The sequence below is a fragment of the Opisthocomus hoazin genome, chromosome 8, assembly GCF_030867145.1.
Source record: "Opisthocomus hoazin isolate bOpiHoa1 chromosome 8, bOpiHoa1.hap1, whole genome shotgun sequence".
Taxonomy (NCBI): domain Eukaryota; kingdom Metazoa; phylum Chordata; class Aves; order Opisthocomiformes; family Opisthocomidae; genus Opisthocomus; species Opisthocomus hoazin.
Genome location: NC_134421.1, coordinates 46,471,828 through 46,491,061, shown reverse-complemented (window position 1 = coordinate 46,491,061; position 19,234 = coordinate 46,471,828). Strand labels below are relative to the sequence as shown.

The window sequence follows — 19,234 nt, the reverse complement described above, 5'->3', positions numbered from 1 at the left end:
TGCTCCCAAGCCACGGGGAAGGGAAGGGAGGAGAGCGGTGCCTGCGCGGGACCCGGGCACCGCCGCGGCGGGAGCGCTCCCCTCAGCCACCACTGCGCGCCGGCAGCCCGCAGCGGGGTCCCGCTCCCCCTCCTCCGCCTGGCTGCGGGCCGGCCGATGGCGGACGGGCAGGGGGTGGGTAGGGAAAGCCGAGCGCCCGCCGGCGGGAGACGCTCGCCTCGGCCGGCGAAGCGGGAGGGGGGCGGCTCGGCTTGGGCAGCCCTGCCTGCGCGGCGCCGGAAGGGTTAAGCCCCGCCGCTCCCGGTGGGCTCGCTGCCGGCGGGGAGGGGGTTAAGCGCCTGGCGGCGGCTGCCGCCACTCGGCTCCGCGCCGCTCTCCGCGCCGGAGCCGTTACAGCGGGAAGATGGCGACGGAGGGCGCGAGCGGCGAGCCGGGCTCCGGCGGACGGGAGGACTCGGCGGCCACGGCAGCGGTAACCGGCTTGGCGGGAGAAGGGGGGGGTTCGACGCGACCGGGGCGAGGAGGGCTCCCTCCCTGTGGGGATGGGACGGAGCGGCGCTTGGAGACCTGCCTCCCCCTCTCCGTCCCTCCGCCCTCCTTCTCCCCCGGGGCGGGACGGGGCTCGGCTGCGGCGGGGTCCCGCCGCAGCCGAGCCCCGTCCCGCCCCGGGGAAGAAGAGAGAGGGGCGCGGGGTCTCCGTCCTTGCCGGCTTCCCTCTCCCCCTCAACGGGGGCGGCGGGTTGTCTTCCCCCATTGTTCCTTCCCGCCGGCCCCGGCGCGGGGTCGGCGTGCGGCGCCTGTGAGGGGGGCACGGAAGGGGGGGGGGGGGAATCCGCTGCCCGGTCTCGCCTCCCTCACACCCAGCCCCCCATTTTGCAGCCGCTTGCCACAGCCGGGGGCGGCTGCGCCCCATCTCTCCGGGCGGGCTGAGGTGGTGACAGCGGTGGGAGCTGTCAGACCGGGGCGAGGAGGCGGGGGGGGGGGGGGGGGAGAAACGTCGATCTTTAACCCTTTGCTGGGCCCGCAAGGAGCTCGCTTTCTCCTTCCTCGCTCCCGGTATGGCGCTTTCGGCGCCGGGGCAGCGTCCCTTCCCCTCCGGCCACCGCCCCCAGCGCCGGTGTGCGGGGCCGTCTCCCCTCCCCGGGCCTCCCGGCGGGGTGGCTGCGCCTCAGGGGGCAGGATCTGTCTCCCCGCTCGAAATATCCCCAAAAGCCGAGGAGAAACCCCGCTCCCGGCTCGTCCTCTCGGCGGGCGGATGAGGCGGAGGGACGCGGTGCGGTGCCAGCTGGTCGGAACGGGCGGAGGCTCCTCTCCCCGCTCCCTCGCTGGGCCCCCAGCTCCTCGGCCGTGCGGCGGCAGACCCCTCGCAGCCCGGCATCTCTCCCTCGCCCGGCGTGGCCAAACCCGCCCGAGGACCGCCCGGCGCCCGTCAGCCCCCGTGTTAACGGCCTGGCTGACGGCCGTCGTGCGGGCGGGGTGGCCAGGTCTACCGGCGGGCTGTCCGTGAGGGGAGAAGTTTAGGGCGGCGAAACCGCCGCGGAGCGCGTTTCGCGTGGGATCGTTTCTGAAGGTGGCGACTCCCGAAGGGAGGGGACACCAGCTTCAGTGAAACAGAGGTTATTGCTGGCATTTATTTTTATTATTATTACTATTATTTTGTTTTCCTTCATAGAATCATAGAATCATAGCATCACTGAGGTTGGAAAAGACCTCTAACATCATGAAGTCCAACCGTCAACCCAACACCACCATGCCTGCTAAACCATGTCCCAAAGTACCACATCTACACGTTTTTTGAACCCCTCCAGGGATGGTGACTCCACCACCTCCCTGGGCAGCCTGTTCCAATGCCTGACCACTCTTTCAGTAAAGAAATTGTTCCTAATATCCAATATCTTTACTAATAACTTTCAAACAGGCGCTAATTCTTGTCTGAAACCCTGTTCCAACTGTGCACTTAATCTTCCCTGCGTGTTTTAACTTCTGTGGTGTTGTGGAAATTGAGTTTTACTTTAAAAAACTGAACCTTACACAGTGAATATTTGTAACATCACTGTCTTTTAAAACAATGACATAACTGTGACATAAATGAGTATTGAGGTAAGAATTCGTAAAAGCAGACTGTTAAATACTTTAAAGCCCTAGCTTGGAGTCAAAAATATTTATACTAGATTCTTTAGTGTACTCATATTATTACTGCCTTAAGTTTCAGTTTTAAAAACTCAAACAAGTACCTCATAATCAAGTAGCACTCCAATATTGTCCTGCTAGGCAGTGCAGTGTAAGCCACTCATGCAATTTGGTGTTCTCACTATGGAAGGTAGGAGCGATAGCTCTACACTGCACACTACTTTTGAAATGTTTTTTCAAAATGGAAGAGATGCTGGTAAGTAAACTGTGTGTTGCTCCCTAACCAAACAAAATTAATCGCTATACTTAAGCAATAAAAAAGTTTTTAATTATTTTATTTTTAATTTGCCTTTAGTCATTAAATATTTAATATTAATTTTCTTTTTTTTTCTTGCCAATATAAACCTTGTATTGCTGATTTGATTTTTTTATTCCTTTTGAAGGGTTAACATAAATAGATTATTTTCTATCTTTAAACTCAAGATACAGAATTATGAATTGGATGATCTTACTTACTTTTAGGATGACAGTAAGCATCCAGGTGACTATCTTGTAAGTCACGCTAAACTTCAACATATAACAAAATATTGTTTTCAGTACAGTTTTAGATTTTTTCTTTCTTTTTAGTTCTCAGAATCCTGATTGCACAAATGGTGCAGTAAAAAAATGTAAGAACGGTATTTGTAATAGTAATATACTAATGTGTAAATTCTATGATGTAAGCAAGAGATGTATAATACAGGACAGTACAGTAGGGTTTCCTGATACTGAATGCTGTTATTGCATCTTGGTACACTATCAGTAACATCACTGGAAAAAAAGACTTTTTTTGCCGCTTTTAGAAGTACTGCAGAAAAGGATTAAAAGTGTTCCCCTCCTTTTTTTACATTCACCAGGGGATTTGACTGAAAAAGCTTAGACTGTTCTATAGTGTGTTACTTTTAGGAACAAAGCTGATAATCTTGTCATTCTGAGTTTGCTTGAATGGAGCACAGCATTTGGTAAGCCACCACTTCTTTTCCACAAAATATTGGTATTTTTGTTGTGGTAAGAATGGCAAGGAAAAATGGCAGGGCAGTGTTTCTGGTCCTTTTTCATACCTGCACAGCTTGATTGCACAGAAGCCAGCGGAATTGTGTTGGTGCAATTTGGACTAGAATTGAGAGAAAACATATGTGTGTATTTTAAAACATCTTTGAATGACCCATCTGCATTCTGTCTGCCAATAATGAGTATATAATAGCAAGAAATAATCCAATTTGACAGTGTTTTTGTTGAAACATTGAACATCAGCCTGCTGTGCACTACAGAAAAAACTCAATATTTTAAAAAACTGATAAATGGAAATTCCATGACACTCTGTGGTGACATTGCGTAGCATTTTATGCTTAGCTTGGTGTAGTCACTATCTATGGATCTGCAAGAATGTTTGTAGTAGAACTGCCATTGTGGTCAATGTGGTGAAATAATAGTTTGATCAGATCAATTATACAGTCTGGTTTAGATCAGTTGAAAAGGTTCTTATCTGAAAGATACTGCAAGTAGCAGAAAATGAGACCATAACCCTTGAAAAACAGAGACTATATCTCTTATTAGGGACTACGTCCTGGAAAATGGTCACTTGCAAAAGGATTTTGATTAACTGCCACTGTCCTTGTCTGAATACAAGATCTCAGTGTAGCCTTATTGTTCACAGAAGTTATTTTCATCCTGTCAGTTGAGCGATTTTGTTGTGTTCCAACATGTAGGTGAGATGCAGAGACAGCACAGTTCTGTTTTAGTCCTGCTGTCCCTTTGTGATGAGAGGTTGGCCTTGATCCATCTTGCAGTGATACACCTCAGACCTCCTTTCTGCCTCTCCTCCCCCTACTCCAAACTACAGCGTTGCCTTTTCTGTGCCTTCTGCTCCACGACCTGCAGCACAGCTGCACTTCCCTTGTTGGGAAGGTCCTGGGGAATGAGAAAAGAAAGCCACTGAATGTAGTCCACTTTGTAAATGTTCCTTTCTCTTCCAAATGGGGACTTGTCACATTGTCTGTCATTAAAGGTGAAACACAGAGGGGCAATGCTGTGAGCCGGATGCATGAAAGCGGCATAAAGGTGCAAATCTGTAGGATGCAGTATGTCCTGTTGTTTTCCCAACCACTTTGGTTTCATTTGTGTAAGCGTTGCTTTGGCCTCAGAGGTGATATAAGAAAGTAGGAATAGAGATGGAAATTGGGGCGGGAAGGAAAGAGCTCAGGAAGTCAACACTGAGGTCTGCCTCCGCACCCGCTCCTACCCAAGCAAGGGATCAGTTGATTTACAATACCTGTGTAATCCTTGAATATGTAAATAGGAAGGTGTCAGGTAGGCTTAGGGAAGAAGTACTGCCTCCATGATATGTGAATTAAAGCTTTCTTGGGCATTGACTTTTGGTTCTATTGTAGCACAGGGTATGGGGTAAAATTCCAGAAGACTTAAAGAATAGCTTCTGGAAAACTTCTAAAGAAAGTATCAACAATGTGTACCTGTATCTGGATCTAATCATACACTGTTTGCCTTGTAAGTGACTTATCTGAAAGCGACTTTCTGAATAGAGATTACCTGTTAAATTTAAGTAAGCGTTTAACCACAGTTATTGAAAGACTGTGGACCTAGATCCATAAAAAAAAGGCTTAGTTACCTAACTTGCATGGAAATATAAAATGACTAAGCACCTTTGTGGCTGTTAATAGATTGCAAACATGTTTTAACGGCTATGACAATATCTGAGTATGTGTAAAGGTCAGTGTCTTACTAATTTTGAAGGGGTCGAGGGCTGGGGTTTTTTTGTTTCCAAAAGAAATTTCCCAGTTTTGAGTATATTTATGGTTAATGTTGAAGCTGTTAAAAGTTTTGCAGTTATCTCAAGCCAAAAAAACCCACAGCAACTAAACAAAACCTCCCCCATACCTTTTGAGGAAAACCTTTTAAAAACCCAGAAAGCAAGGGAGCTGTGCTTGGGGAAGAGAAGGGCAGAATAAGCAGGTAACTTCATGAGGTGAACAAATCCATAAAAGTAATTGAGCTAATGGATGGGCATTATTAAATGCATGTACATCGCCTCATGATCCCTCAGATATGATTGTATGAAATTTTATAGAAGTCCTGGATGTTAAGATCAGATGATATTCTTCTCTTCAGCAAGAAACTCTGTCTTAGTTGAGGAGCAAGTTCTACAGCATTGCTTTCCCTTGACAGATTTTTCTCTGCCTTCATATTTGTTTCTGTTGCCAAGAACATTCCTATAGGTCATGTCTTATTTCTTAAGTTCATCTGGGATGGGGTGGGGAATAGATGCGCATTTTTGCATCAGATAATTTCTGGAGAAGCAAGGGGTCACAGACTCTTACCCTAGTTTCAGACTAAAGAGCAAGCCTTCCACAGCCAAAGCAATAAATTGTGGTTTTCCTTGAAGTATTCATGAATACTGTACGGATATGATAACCACTTCTTTCAGTACGCTCTCTGTTTGCAGAGTTTTATTTATTAGAAAAGGGTTAGGATGCATTTGACCACATACCCATGTTTATGTTGAGCTAGGTCTTGAAACTTCCTTTTATAGTTAGTGGAGTGAAGTAAGTTTTTAAAAGGAATAACCTGTTTTAGAAACAGTTTTGTGAGCTTTTCTGTTTTTGAGTGAAGTGACTTAGGCAGCTGACTCTTGAAGGTATGGATGGGGTTCAAGACACTTAAATTTAGGTGTCTACATGTATGTACAGTGTTTAATATCCTGTGACAGTCGGTGGAAATCTGACCAATACAGTCAATGGAGCCATGAGCAAATAGTTCTGATGGCTGATTAGCTGGATAGATTTCTTTGCTGTTTTGATTAGGCTGATCAGCTCTCTGTTGAAAATAAAGGGACTTTAGGTACCTAGCTTACATAGCTCACACCTACTTTTAGGTGTCTTAGTCCTATCTTGAGGGCTTCCTTTAGTGGTCTATATGTGATACTCTGCAGTATGCCAGCTGGCCTTCTATTACCAGTCCAGATGGCATGGGTGATTCTCCTAAGTCCTGTATCATACCTACCTGTCCCCAAAAGGCATCTCTGATCTTCTGGACATTTCAAATTGCACTAGATACTTCTGTGTAGGCAACTAAATAGAATTAGTCAAAATAGATCTTTATACTTGGTCAGATGAGTAGTACCTGGGGAACATACTTCATGCTGTAAAATGTATGCATCAGGGTTGTTTACCTGGTGCAGTTGTTTCGTGAGTCTGACAGATGTGAGGCCATCATGACATTAAAAGTTTACTTCATATAGCCTAATAAGTAATAGCAAACCTTTTATTTTTAGAACCTCATCTTAGACGTCGGCTTCTTGAATCCTCAAGAGGATTCTTGTGTGTTTTTAGTGGAACTCGGTATGTAATAAATATAGATATGTACCTTTCCCTTCCCTTCTGAATGGACTCTTTTTTTTTTTTCTTTTTTTGACAGCTTTTCCCTATATGTTTTCCTGTACATCATTTTTATACTTCTCTCCCCCATATTTCCACTTCAGCCCTCAGTTATGCTCCACATGTTTCTTTCCCAAGTCTTGGGTTATTACCCAGCTCCATCTTTAAACAGGCTACGTAGCTGCTTTCTGAGCAGGAAGGAGCTTGTTTGCCATGGTCATTCATGATTAATCCACAGCTAACTTGTTTTTTGCCTCTGTTCTGCTTAGGAAAAGAAAGTACGAAGCTGTGGCTTTTATACTTCACCTATTCAGACTTCTGTGGAAGGCAGCAGAGCTTGTAACAGCTGCTGTGGTAGCACAATGAACAGCACTCTGGGCTCTTGAAGCTGTCAGTACTGACAACTGGGCTAGGTCAGCAAAACCAAACTATCGGCACTGCCAGTCCCTCACAGGATTTTTTTTTTTTTTTTTGGAGGGAGGGTGGTGGGATAAATTTAACACTAAAGACTTTTACCATCTCTGCTCTAAATAGCTATGCATGTGGGAAAGAGTCCCTTCTGTTCCTATGCCTCTTGGTGACCTTGTGATTTCATCCCCTTTCCATCAAAGACAATAGAGGTGGGACAATGTCTGTCCAGTTTGATTGCTGCTGCCCTAAGTCATCCTTCACTTGTTCAGCAGAGATGCTTTTGTCTTCTTTTTGGTTCATGGTAGAGCTTCTTTTACCCTCTAGCAATGCAGGTTATCATTTTGCCTGTACTCTTTTTGTGATACGTACACAGGTAGCTGAATGAGTTTGCTCTATTGTCAGTCCACTTGCTGCCGGCCAGCACACACCCCTTTCAAACTGGTCTGAAAAATAACATGGAGTTTTAGAGACACAGAGGACTGAAGCTGTGGTCTTTTTTAGGTACTTTATTCTTATAAATCAAATAAACCAGACATTTTAAAATCTGAAAGAGGTAGAGAAAAAAATTCCCTTGTGTTTTTGTTGTGTATGCCAAATGTCCCCCTGGGGCAGTATATTCATGTATCTCTGTTATAAAACCAATATAATGGATGGCTCAGTTACATAGTGGTTAAATTGTTGGTTAAATTGTTACAGCTTGGAACTCTACCAGAGGTATTGTAGCTAAACCCCAGATGACACATAAGCCATGAGCTACTAATGCAGTCTTTATTTTCTGGAAGTCTAAGACTTAACGCTCCACTGGAAGATGTTAGGAAGGTTACTTTTCTAGATCTAAACAACAGTTTTCTCTCTGATTTAGGCAAACAGTGCTCCATCTGAATAAGAACTTTAGGGAAGCATGCCATGACTGACATCTTGATCCCCAGAAGACTGCAGGATGTGTTTAAGAGGAAGCATAGTTTTATTTCATCATATGGTTTATTTACTCAAATATTAAAAATATTTTTACAACTATGCTTGTGAACATATAAAATCTTTAAACTACGTATTTTGGTCCAGTTAGGGTAAGCTACATTGTAGCTCCCTAAGTGCTGTGGAGAGGGACCTGGGTGTCCTGGTGGACAACAAGTTGACCATGACCCAGCAGTGTGCCCTGGCTGCCAAGAAAGCTAATGGGATCCTGGGGTGCATCAAGAGGAGTATGGCCAGCAGGTCGAGGGAGGTTCTACTTCCCCTCTACACTGCCCTGGTGATGCCCCATCTGAAGTACTCTGTCCAGTTCTGGGCTCCCTACTTCAAGAAAGATGAAGAGCTACTGGAGAGAGTCCAGCAGAGGGCTACAAGGATGATGAGGGGACTGGAGCATCTCTCCTACAAGGAGAGGCTGAGGGAGCTGGGCTTGTTCAGCCTGAAGAAGAGAAGGGTGCGAGGGGACCTAATATATACTTACAAATATCTGAAGGGTGGGTGTCAGGAGGATGGGGCCAAGCTTTTTTCAGTGGTGCCCAGCGACAGGACAAGGGGCAATGGGCACAAACTGAAGCACAGGAAGTTCCGTCTGAACATAAGAACTTCTTCCCTCTGAGGGTGACGGAGCACTGGAACAGGCTGCCCAGGGAGGTGGTGGAGTCTCCTTCTCTGGAGATATTCAAGACCCGCCTGGATAAGGTCCTGTGCAGCCTGCTGTAGGTGACCCTGCTTCGGCAGGAGGGTTGGACTGGGTGACCCACAGAGGTCCCTTCCAACCCCTACCATTCTGGGATTCTGGGATTCTGTGATCCAGAGATGTGTGTGGGGAGAAGGTGTGGTAACTTCTTCAGTGACTGCCATGCACACCCTTACCCTGTGTGAGGGGATTCAGGTTTGCTTAGCCATAATGAACAAATCTAAGATGTCCTTAAAGTACTGGAAAAAAGTGGTCATTTCAGTTTTGGAATTTGTTGGATAAAGTTATGATAAGAAAGCCTCAGTGAGCATAAATTTGTTCATAAGCAAGAATTGAAAAATTATAGCCTTCTCTTTCATTCTGAAAACATCTTAAATTCTTTATTTCACTTTTTCTATTTGTGTATCTTTTCTGGTTGATATTTGACATCAGTTTTAGGAAATTTGGTTTGTTCTTTGTATGTATGTGAAGACTTGTCTGATAGAGTTCGGAGCATGGAGAGTGTGTGTAGTAATAGATTATGTTTTCTGTGCTTAATAAATCAGAAAGCATAAAATAAAAGTAGCTGATGGCAGAATGACAGCAAAGGTGGTGGTTCTTCAGAAAATGTGTAGTTGTGCTGTGGAATGTTGTGGATGCTAAAATTACATAAAGATTTAAAAAGCAATGGGGCAAATTCACAACAGGTATGTCAGCCAATGGCTACAATATGCAGAATCATGATTTCTGGCTCAGAAGGTGCAGAAACTGAAAACTGCTGGAGGCTGGGAGTGTATTTCTGGGAAGTATCATTATATGCTTGTCTTGCTCTGGTACTGATTTGAAGGCATCCGTTATTGGCTGCTTTTGGAGACAGGGTGCTTGGCTGAGTGGGTTTTTAGTCTCATATGCTAGAACTGTTGATATATGAAGTAGTTTTGCTAGTTCTTTCAGTTTTTTAAAATTAAAAATAAAAAACTAAAGTTTCATATCTTGTTGATAGGTCTTCCTATTAACATTTTTTATGTTTATTTATATCTAACTAGAAATTACCAGAGAGCATTTTTAATTGTTTGTTATTGCTCTCTTTTCACATGTTCTAGTTCAGGGTGTTTACTTGAGCAAAATTTACTTTAATTGCTTGATCAGATGCTTAGTTAAAAAAGCTCGTCACTGCATCACATATGTTGAAGAATGCCTCTAGTCTGTTGAGAATGTAAGAGTGTTTTCATTTATGTCTTGTGGAAGACTGCAGGAATGAGAAGTTTCACCTGTGATGTACAGTCAGTCTTTTGACAGAGTTACCCTGTCTTATACCTCCTGACAAGGTGAATTTACTGGCTTGTAGAAAAGTAGGATCACTTTTCTTGCACTATACTTTTGTGGATGCCCCTCTTCACTTTGTCTCTGTCTGTCAGAAACCTTGGGTGCCTTTTTTGTCAGAGGAGGCAAGCATATTTTAGAAAGGGAAGATAATGTAGTGGTTAAACCACTGAATGGAGACTTAAAAGACTGTTAGTGAATATTATGTTTTATACTACTTGCTTTCTGTGTTTTTCGGAAAAAATATCTCTGCACCAATTTTCCATCTGAAAAAAGGAGACAGTTTTTCTCTATTATAAAGGAAGTTATATGAATAAATCAATTGTCATCCTTGAGCTACTAGATACTATGAAGTGGTTCATAGAAGAAGGAGGATAGTTAAGTGGGTCCCGCTATCTGACTGAATTAAATTTAGTAGTTAGATGTGCTGAGAGTGAAATCTGTTGCAGCCTGTAAGGTAAAAATCTAGTCTGCTGACACTAGATTATATGAGGAACTGTGTGTGCTTAGTAACTTTTTACTTTATACATGTCCATAGATTGGTGAGCCCTGTATAGAACTGTGAGGAGCACTGTGAGAGGCTGCTGCAGCGTATGTTGGGAAAAAGCCTTCAGAGAAACCAGCTGGTTTTATTGATCCGTTGGCATGAAGGGTAAGAAGTATCTTTTGGATTAGAGGAATAGCTGGCCCAGGCATCAAAAATAGAGGATAACTGTTGTTCAGTCTAGAAATACTGGTTATAGTGGATGGCCCTGTCCCTGAAACAGTTACGCTTAGTAGAAATCATTGCTCCTCTTGTTGATCCATGTTGTTCACGTAAATGAAGAAGCTCAATCCAATGCACATGGAATGCAAATAGCTAAAGTTCTGGCATACAGTTCTCACTAGCCATTTGTGCATCTCTGTGTGTTTTAACTACGGTATAAAAATGGAACACAGAGTAAATCTAGTACAGTTATAGCTTTTGGGTAGTTTTGGTCTATGGCCTTCTAGCCTGAGGGAACAACAACTGTTTTGTCCTCCTCTTGTCTTGAGAAAGCAGAAGTGGTACTTGCTTTAATTTTTATTGGATTTTCCTGTGGTGAAGTTAAGCTCCTGGCTAGCTGAACTCTTAGATTTTACATCCATCAGTGAAAATAGACAGTATATCCAGATACGGAGTTTAGCTAATTTGGCAACTGATTACTTCATACTGAGGACAGCTGAGTGCCTGCATCTCAAGGGTTTGCTAGGAGACACAGCTACATCATGGCAAGGACTCTAGTAAATTTCCCTTGCAGTGAATAGCGTATTGGAAATCAATCTGGTCAGCTGAATCTAGCACATGGAATAAATGTTGTTTCCTCTCCCTGCCGCAAATGAGTGGTTAGGTCACTTAAAGAATCACTGTCAAAGGTATTTGTAAGAAATTATTTTAATAAGAATTTATAAATGTGATTTAACAAAGTTCGTTGGCAAAGTTCACTCTGTTACTTATCAAATGAATGGAATACAAAATCGAGGTAGGATTAAGATAGAATGATTTACACAGAGATTGAAAGAAAAGATATAAGGGGTAAGGGAAATCCTCCTATTGAGTCACAGGGTTCAGAATGGACCCCCTTGCTTTCTAAACTCCTTCTCAGAGAGGAGCTTAGGTGTGGCTGGATCCAGACTTAGCCGCAGATCACAATGGTTTATGTCTGAAGGATATGTCTAGCAGCAGTTTAAGGTTTTGTTCACAGTTAGAGAGAGAGAGAGAGAAAATCACAGAATTTTAGCAGTAATTATTCATTGGTTAACTATGGGGGGAAGGGGGAGGGAGCTGTACCACCACGCTCCCTTAAAATGATCCCTTTCCAATTTCACAGGTGTCTACTTGTGTTAGCGTTGTGGATGTTCGCATTAATCTTATCTACTACCTTTGTGATTTTGTGAATATTATAACATTCTCCCATCCCACCTCCAAAATCAAGACTCCCAGCCTTGTAGTCTTTTCTCATATAGTAGTTACTCCTCCTTTCTTCATACTTTTAGTTGGCCATTTCTATACCTTTAGACGAGGACTTTATGCAGTGCTTGACATATGGGTTTACCAGGGTTTTATATAGTGGCAAAATGAGGTTGTTAACCTTGTAAGTGAGGCATTATGTGCCAGTTCCCACATGAGGTAGATGTCCCTGCTACTCCTTTATCCTTTTTCCAGGTTGTTGATGAAGAAGTTGAATAAAGCTGGTCCCAGAGGTGTCCCACTACTTACCTGTCTCTGCCTTGAAAAGTGGTTGTTAATCCAATACTGTTGGATAGGAGTTTCTGTAATAATATTTGATATAGAACCTTGTCCAAAACTTCTTGAGAATCCAAATATATTAGTGTCCAGTGGATACCCTTTACCCCTGTTTACCCCTGTGCCTGTTGACATTGTTACAGAACTGTAGCAGTTCCTGAGGTGGGTTTGGTTTTACAGAAGCCATACTGATGTTCCCAGCATACAGTGTTTATGCATGTGCTCGGTGATCTTATTCGTCAGTATAAACTCCTTCTTCTGTTTTGCTAGGGGTGCACGTCAGACTTGCACTGATGTTGGTAACTGTGGAGTGAGAAGATATTGTTGCTGTGAGCTGTTGTTTGTCAGTGCCTCTTAAACCTGAACTGTACCCTCCAGCCAAACAAATGGGACTGCAGATAGAGCATACAGATAAGGTTTCACATCTTTTCACAAGCTGTGCTTCAGAAATTCACATTCAGCCCAGTATACTGTGATGACTTGGTATTTGTTTGCCAGCGAGGCACAGGTTACACTGGGTTAGGTACACTGTGGTTTAGGTCCTTTCACCCTCTCCTGTCTTCATGCCCGATGTGCTGTTTCAGGTCTGCTGAATTGTTTTGGCCTCTGTGAGGCCGCATAAGGGAACTGTTAGTCACAAAGCTGGTTTCTTTATGATTTCACCCTTATCATTCACAAGACTTTGCAGAATCGATTCCTTGCAACCTGGGATTTGAAACAGCATCGTACTGGAGGGCTTTTAATTTCCTCACTTTAAATAAAAAGAATGAGGCTATTTGCTATTAATTTTAACTTTATATACTACAAATAAAGCCACCTCAACTTTTAACAATTACAGATGTTTTAGAAACCCATAATTACGATGCTGATATGTCCATGTTTCAGATCTACGGTAACTATTGCAGTCAGTTAGTTAGTGTGTCCATCAGTGTTTTGTTTCTTACAGAAACGAGAGTTTGATGTGGATAACTTAAGCAAACCAGAATTGCGAATGCTTTTGAGTATAATGGAAGGAGAACTAGAAGCACGAGACCTTGTAATTGAAGCCTTGCGGGTAAGTTACTGGGTTGTTGCGGTTTGCTTTTTTTAAATTCTCTTTTGCCACTTCCTTTGTACAGTGCACAGAATATTATTAGTGGAAGCGTAAATTGTGATTTTTAAAGTTCTACGTTGACTAAATCTCAGTAATCACAAAATATCTTCTTGTTTAATTGTTGCCATTCAGTAATTCTATGTAATTTTGGTATAAAATGCCAACAAAATTTCAGAGAACTAGACGCAAAAACTGCAAAATAATTTCCTCTTTAAATTCTTCTGTATTGTAGAGTCTGTTACTTGTGAAAGGAAGAAATAACTTCAAAGGAAAATTCAGTCCATTCATCATTTGTTCTAATGTTCTCTATATTTGTGCATCTAGTCTATTCAATGCATTAATTTTCTGCAAAATGGAAGGACAGATGAAATTGGATGGTCGTATCCACTTAGGGAAAAGTTTTTGTGGTGTTTTTGTTTTGCACCCTTTTTTTTTAAATAAAAGGTGAAATATGGGAGATATACTCTTAACAGCACTCACAAGTGCTTGATTAGATTTTTGCTGTGCTAGGCACGTGCAAAGGTTGTTTTTCTGTTTCAGGAGGCTGCAGTCTGAAAGGCAACTTAGAAAATTGACTGGAAATGTACAAACAAAACTGTATTTTAATCAAAAGATGATAAATTTTTATGATTGTAATGACTTTAAAATTGATCTGGAGCAGAATAAAATTTAATAGACCTGCCAAACAGACTGCAGGTTTAGAGGGGGAAGCAGCCTTACATGGTCTGAAAATATTTATGGCTTCACAATGGGATAGAGGGAAATGATGCCCTTTAAGGTCTCTTAAAGCAAAACCTCGATGTAATAAAATATATCTAATACTAGTTTTTAGTGTTATGTGTAATGATTATCAAGTAGTGTCGGAACATTTTTCACTTTTAATGTCACGGTAACAATTGTAAATGCATTTTTATTCAGTTTTAATTTGTTTTGTGATGGCTTCAGATCACTTGATGCAAATAGACCTTTAAAGTAGCTGTCATTGGTGTACCTGCATTAATAACTAAAGATGTTATAGGTGTAAACCTCTGATAAAATACGATTTTCAGTTTGTAATGACAGTAGGGCACTGGAAGCAATATGTTTCTGGGGAATTACTGCACTTTGAAGTTATTTGGTGTTTGGTCTTCAGGGATATGTATATGTTGAAATGTGCTGCCTTTTCATCTAGCTGTTTCACAATTTCACATCTCATTTGCCTGGACTAGGACTTATAATTTTCCCTGACTGCCAGTTAAGGTTTTGTAAAAGGGGAAACAATGTGCACACCACATCCAGAATCTCTTTTTTTGATTAGCTGGAGGAATGCAAATAGGATACTCAGACAATTTTCTCTAATACGTATTCATGAACGAGCTACTACACTATATACCAAATAATGGATGTATTGAAATTGAACCAAATTAAAAAAAAAAAAAAAGAAGAAGAAGAATTCAGTGCACATTTAATGATAGTAAACATTGAACGTTCAGGATAGCGTAGTCCCAGGAGAGAAAAAGTCTGCATCAGATTTCCGTGCACCTGCTGAAATGGATAGCATGTACACAGTGTTTTATGGTGACTAATATAAATCAATGTAAAAAATAGCTCAATTTCACATAAGTTATATACATTTTGAAAATTGGTTTTGTTTTGTTTTCTTGTCTTACATCTCGATTTCTAGTTCCTGTATTTTGTAGTGAAATCCTCTAAACAAAATCCACGTGGAACTCAAATATTCCAGCCAACTTGCCTTGTTATCTGTACTAGTACTGGAAAACTTGGAAGTTTTACCTGCTGAAGAACTGTAGCCTGATATCTTGGAATACGATACTTTCAAATCTTCTGGCTTCTTATTTGGGAAGCCACAAGTCAGCAGTATTAGCAGCTGGAGTCTCCAAGCAGCACACAAAATAAGCTACCAGATAGCCAAATGTAGGTCTTCTATAAAAGTGAGTAACAAGGGAATTCCATTGGAATTCTGTCAGACTTGGTACTTCAATTGGTTTCAACAAATTGGCGTACATACTTTGTGTATCCTTAAAGCAAGAAGGAAATAGTTTTCATATCAGGGTAAAGACTTCTTATGTTATGTTTTCAAAAGCTGATCAAGCTCTGTTTCAAAATTAGGAAAGTTTCTGAGTGTATGTGTGTATGTTTGGGGGGTTTGTTGTTTTTTTGTTTATTTGTTTGTTTTTTTAACACTAGTACTGCACAGCTGTTTTAAAGCCTAATTTCTTTGATAGGTCAAAGCCTGATTATTCCCAGACTTATATTAGATAATGTATGTGTTGTATTTTCCTCTTACGTGATCCTCCTGTCAGTTTTCAGTCACCACGCTATATACATTTATTAAGCAGTTTTATATGTTCTTGATCTTTTTGTAAGATTACAGAACAGTATCATTTAATCTTCTCTTAGAATGTAACTGTTTGTTCTTGTGGTTGTCATCTCAGATTTTTCTCTATGTAATCACTTAAGTATAACTACATCATTCCTAAATGTGTGTGCCCTTATCCATACTCATTTTGCAGGGTTTCACTGAGAATTTGTAAAATTTGTGTGATAAATAGTACTTGTGTATCTATTGGAAATATCTTTCCTGGAAAGTTCTGGCATTAAAGTGAATCAGTCTTGACTGATCACAAAAGAACTGATAATACTGAATATAATCAAAGACTGACTCACATGTTACTACTCTTAATCTGCACCTAGCATGAAGTTTCTTGTTTTAACAAGACCTGTTTGATGCATCTCTCAGTCTGACCTTTTCTCATTGTGTAAATTCTTGTTTCCCACTGCACTAAATTTGTGTGAAGCCACGTCATATGCTTTACTGAAGATCAGAGACAGATCTGATTGGGGTTTTTTCTGTCTGTAAAGCCAGATATGTAAAAAACCCACACCTATATTGAGCATCCATAGGTAGGATTTATTTTCAGGCTGACTGTTACAGGAGTATAGTTCTCACAGTGCCAAATGTTTTTTCTCTTGGTATACATGTCATGCCATCAATAATCCACACCTTATCCACAGTATTCCCTGGTGGAATGGAACAGAGATTTCTGACAGAGAGTTAAGGGGTAAGAACCAGGGACCAGGAACAGTATTTTTTGTGAAGGTAGGGAGTTGGAACTTGTGCCTTACTGGTTTAGGTTTGGTTTTTTTCTATGCCATGTTTATAGTGTGTATATATATGTATTATGGAGTTCTCACTTAAATCACTTTAAAATCTTGTTTTAAATTAATTCTTTTGGCTTCTTCTAGAAATTTGCTTTTCAGGATTACAGTTTAATGCTAATAGATATATCGTAAATGTACAATTTGCCTTTGTGGGTTGTGATGGATTAAGCAGAAAACGCTTATGAATTCTTTGTTTTTGTGGGTTGAGCCTCGGTCCTATATATGGAGCAAACTCTACAATTTAATATCTCATAGAAATCTGAAATAATAATCTTCTGAATGTGTTGTGGTTTTGTGACTTCTGGGGGATTTATTCTTTTATTTAAAAAATAGCTGTAGAATTATGCACAGTTTGAGGTGCCAGTGAAAGAAATTAAACTCTAAAATGATACCCTGTATCCATTACTACTGCTGTAATATTGTTTTTCTGACAGGGAGACAATGCTCTTGGATTTCAGAATTGTATTGTCTTCAGATGCTTATCGTCTCATTTACAACGTATTCATTGTATCACAAAATTAATTTGTATTTTATGGCTTTCTGTTTAATTTCTCTTGCTGCTAGTAGCCATCAGAGAAGATGCATTTAGCACTTTAAGAAGTTGCATAACTTTTCCTGCTTATTTAAAGATTAGTTTCTAAATGTGCAGTCCAATGAGAATAAAGAAAAAATGCTTCAGAGTTTGTTACTCTGCTTTGAAAAGATTGAACTAGGGAATTTTAAGTCTGTCCGCTGGGTATTGTTCCAGTGCAGACTGTCCATTGTGTCTATTCTGTGTAAATAAACAAATAAAAATTAAAAGTGAGAAAGGCCAGTAGTTTGGCATTATGGGAAGAAATCTTGTTAAATTAAATAGTCATCCTGGGAGGTGGGGTGTGAGGGAAGATTAGTTTGGTTAGGTAAGTTAATAGAGTTGATGTAATAGATTTTCATTAAGGTAGTTGAATTTGTGCCACATGATAAATTAAAGAGAACTAAACCCAAGGTGTCATATATAACAATGAACTCTCTTTATTGCATCTTTGTGCATAATGTATTGTAGAGTTTCCATTGTATTTTATATGAAGTTTTGATACCTTGAAGTCTGCTTTTGAAACAAAAACAAAACTTCAAATCCAAACTGCATTCATAAGAAATATGCAGATGACATCTGTAAACTTCCATGTTTTCACAGTTTGTTGTTGTTACTTTATAATATGCACAACTGCCGCTGCATGAGGACATACAGCATTCCTATTTCTAAAAAAGGACTGTTGCTTCCTGCTTCAGTGATTCAAACTTTATCTAACTGGTTCAATGTCTCCTACTATTGCTGTAAAAGAGTTTGGTGCTTTGATATAAATAGAGAAAGCTGAGGGGGTTTTTGCCCTTAAGATGTGTGAATTTGTCATGGTATACTCTGATTTGTGCAATACAGAACTCGCTATTTTGCTGAGTCTCTACCTGAACACCGTTTCTTTTTCGAGGAACACTGGCCGTCTCGAATTTGGAAGTTGGAGAAATTCAGATTTGAAAAAGTTACAGAGCAATTTAAGTTGCTGGACTAGTGCAGCACTGTGAGGACCGACAGCCTTGGAAGAGCAGACCTTTGTCGCACTTAGGGTCAAATTTCCAGATTCATTCTCCCAGTGGACAGTTAATTTCCTGTGGAGAGCAGCATCAGGATTCACCTCAAAGGAGGTGATCTTTGTGTAAAGCTTTCTCATTAGCGCTCTGATTTTGTATAACTACTACACCAAATGACATAAGATGGTTCTTTTTGAATCTGTAATTTCTTTATTTTAGTAGCTCCATGATCAGGGTTGCACTGCAATTAAAATTAAATTCAGATTAACATTGAAATCATGAAAGTTATTTCGTTAATGAGAAATAACATGCTGTTTAATTGCTATTAGGAATGCTTATAGTTAAAAAAGGAGGGAGACAACTATAGCTGCTGCTTCCATCTGTCTCAATTATCTAAATAAACTGTCTGCTTGTAATAAGGGGATAATATATTTTTAGTGTGAAGGTAATGTGGCCACATAATCAAAGCACAGGTCTAGCCTCCCACAGCTGTGATCTCCAATATAGCATTCATTTATTGTTTTTTTTCTTCAGCCACAAAGTGGTTGCTGTATCTGCCTGCTTTCTAAAGGACTTTTTAAAGTGCACTGACCCTCATATGATGAATTGAAGTGCTAGCGTTAGCTGTCAAGCATTGGCTGCCAAGAAAGCCAATGGGATCCTGGGGTGCATCAAGAAGAGTGTGGCCAGCAGGACAAGGGAGGTTCTCCTTCCCCTCTACACTGCCCTGGTGAGGCCTCATCTGGAGTACTGTGTCCAGTTCTGGGCTCCCCAGTTCAAGAAACATGAAGAGCTACTGGAGAGAGTCCAGCGCAGGGCTACAAGGATGGTGAGGGGACTGGAGCATCTCCACTACGAGGAGAGGTTGAGGGAACTGAGCTTGTTCAGCCTGAAGAAGAGAAGGCTGCGAGGGGACCTTATAAATGCCTACAAATATCTGAAGGGTGGGTGTCAGGAGGATGGGGCCAAGCTCTTTTCAGTGGTGCCCAGTGACAGGACAAGGGGCAATGGGCACAAACTGAGGCACAGGAAGTTCCGTCTGAACATGAGGAGGAACTTCTTCTCTCTGAGGGTGACGGAGCACTGGAACAGGCTGCCCAGGGAGGTTGTGGAGTCTCCTTCTCTGGAGATATTCAAGACCCGCCTGGACAAGGTCCTGTGCAGCCTGCTGTAGGTGACCCTGCTTCGGCGGGGGGGTTGGACTA

General features: G+C 41.6%; 1 protein-coding gene across 3 annotated transcripts in view; it reads left to right on the top strand.

Annotated features, from left to right (window-relative positions):
• The window catches only part of LOC142358780 (cortactin-binding protein 2-like), a 143,654-nt gene that overhangs the window by 51,958 nt on the left and 72,462 nt on the right, over positions 1-19,234 (top strand). The window contains exons 1-2 of one of the 3 annotated variants that reach the window (XM_075428179.1): positions 240-472; positions 13,155-13,262. In XM_075428179.1, the coding sequence (XP_075284294.1) occupies positions 404-472; positions 13,155-13,262 (177 nt within the window). In that variant the 5' untranslated portion in view covers positions 240-403. Of the gene's footprint in view, positions 1-239; positions 473-13,154; positions 13,263-19,234 lie in introns of those variants that run through there. The other 2 variants (XM_075428177.1, XM_075428178.1) reach the window with 2 other exon arrangements.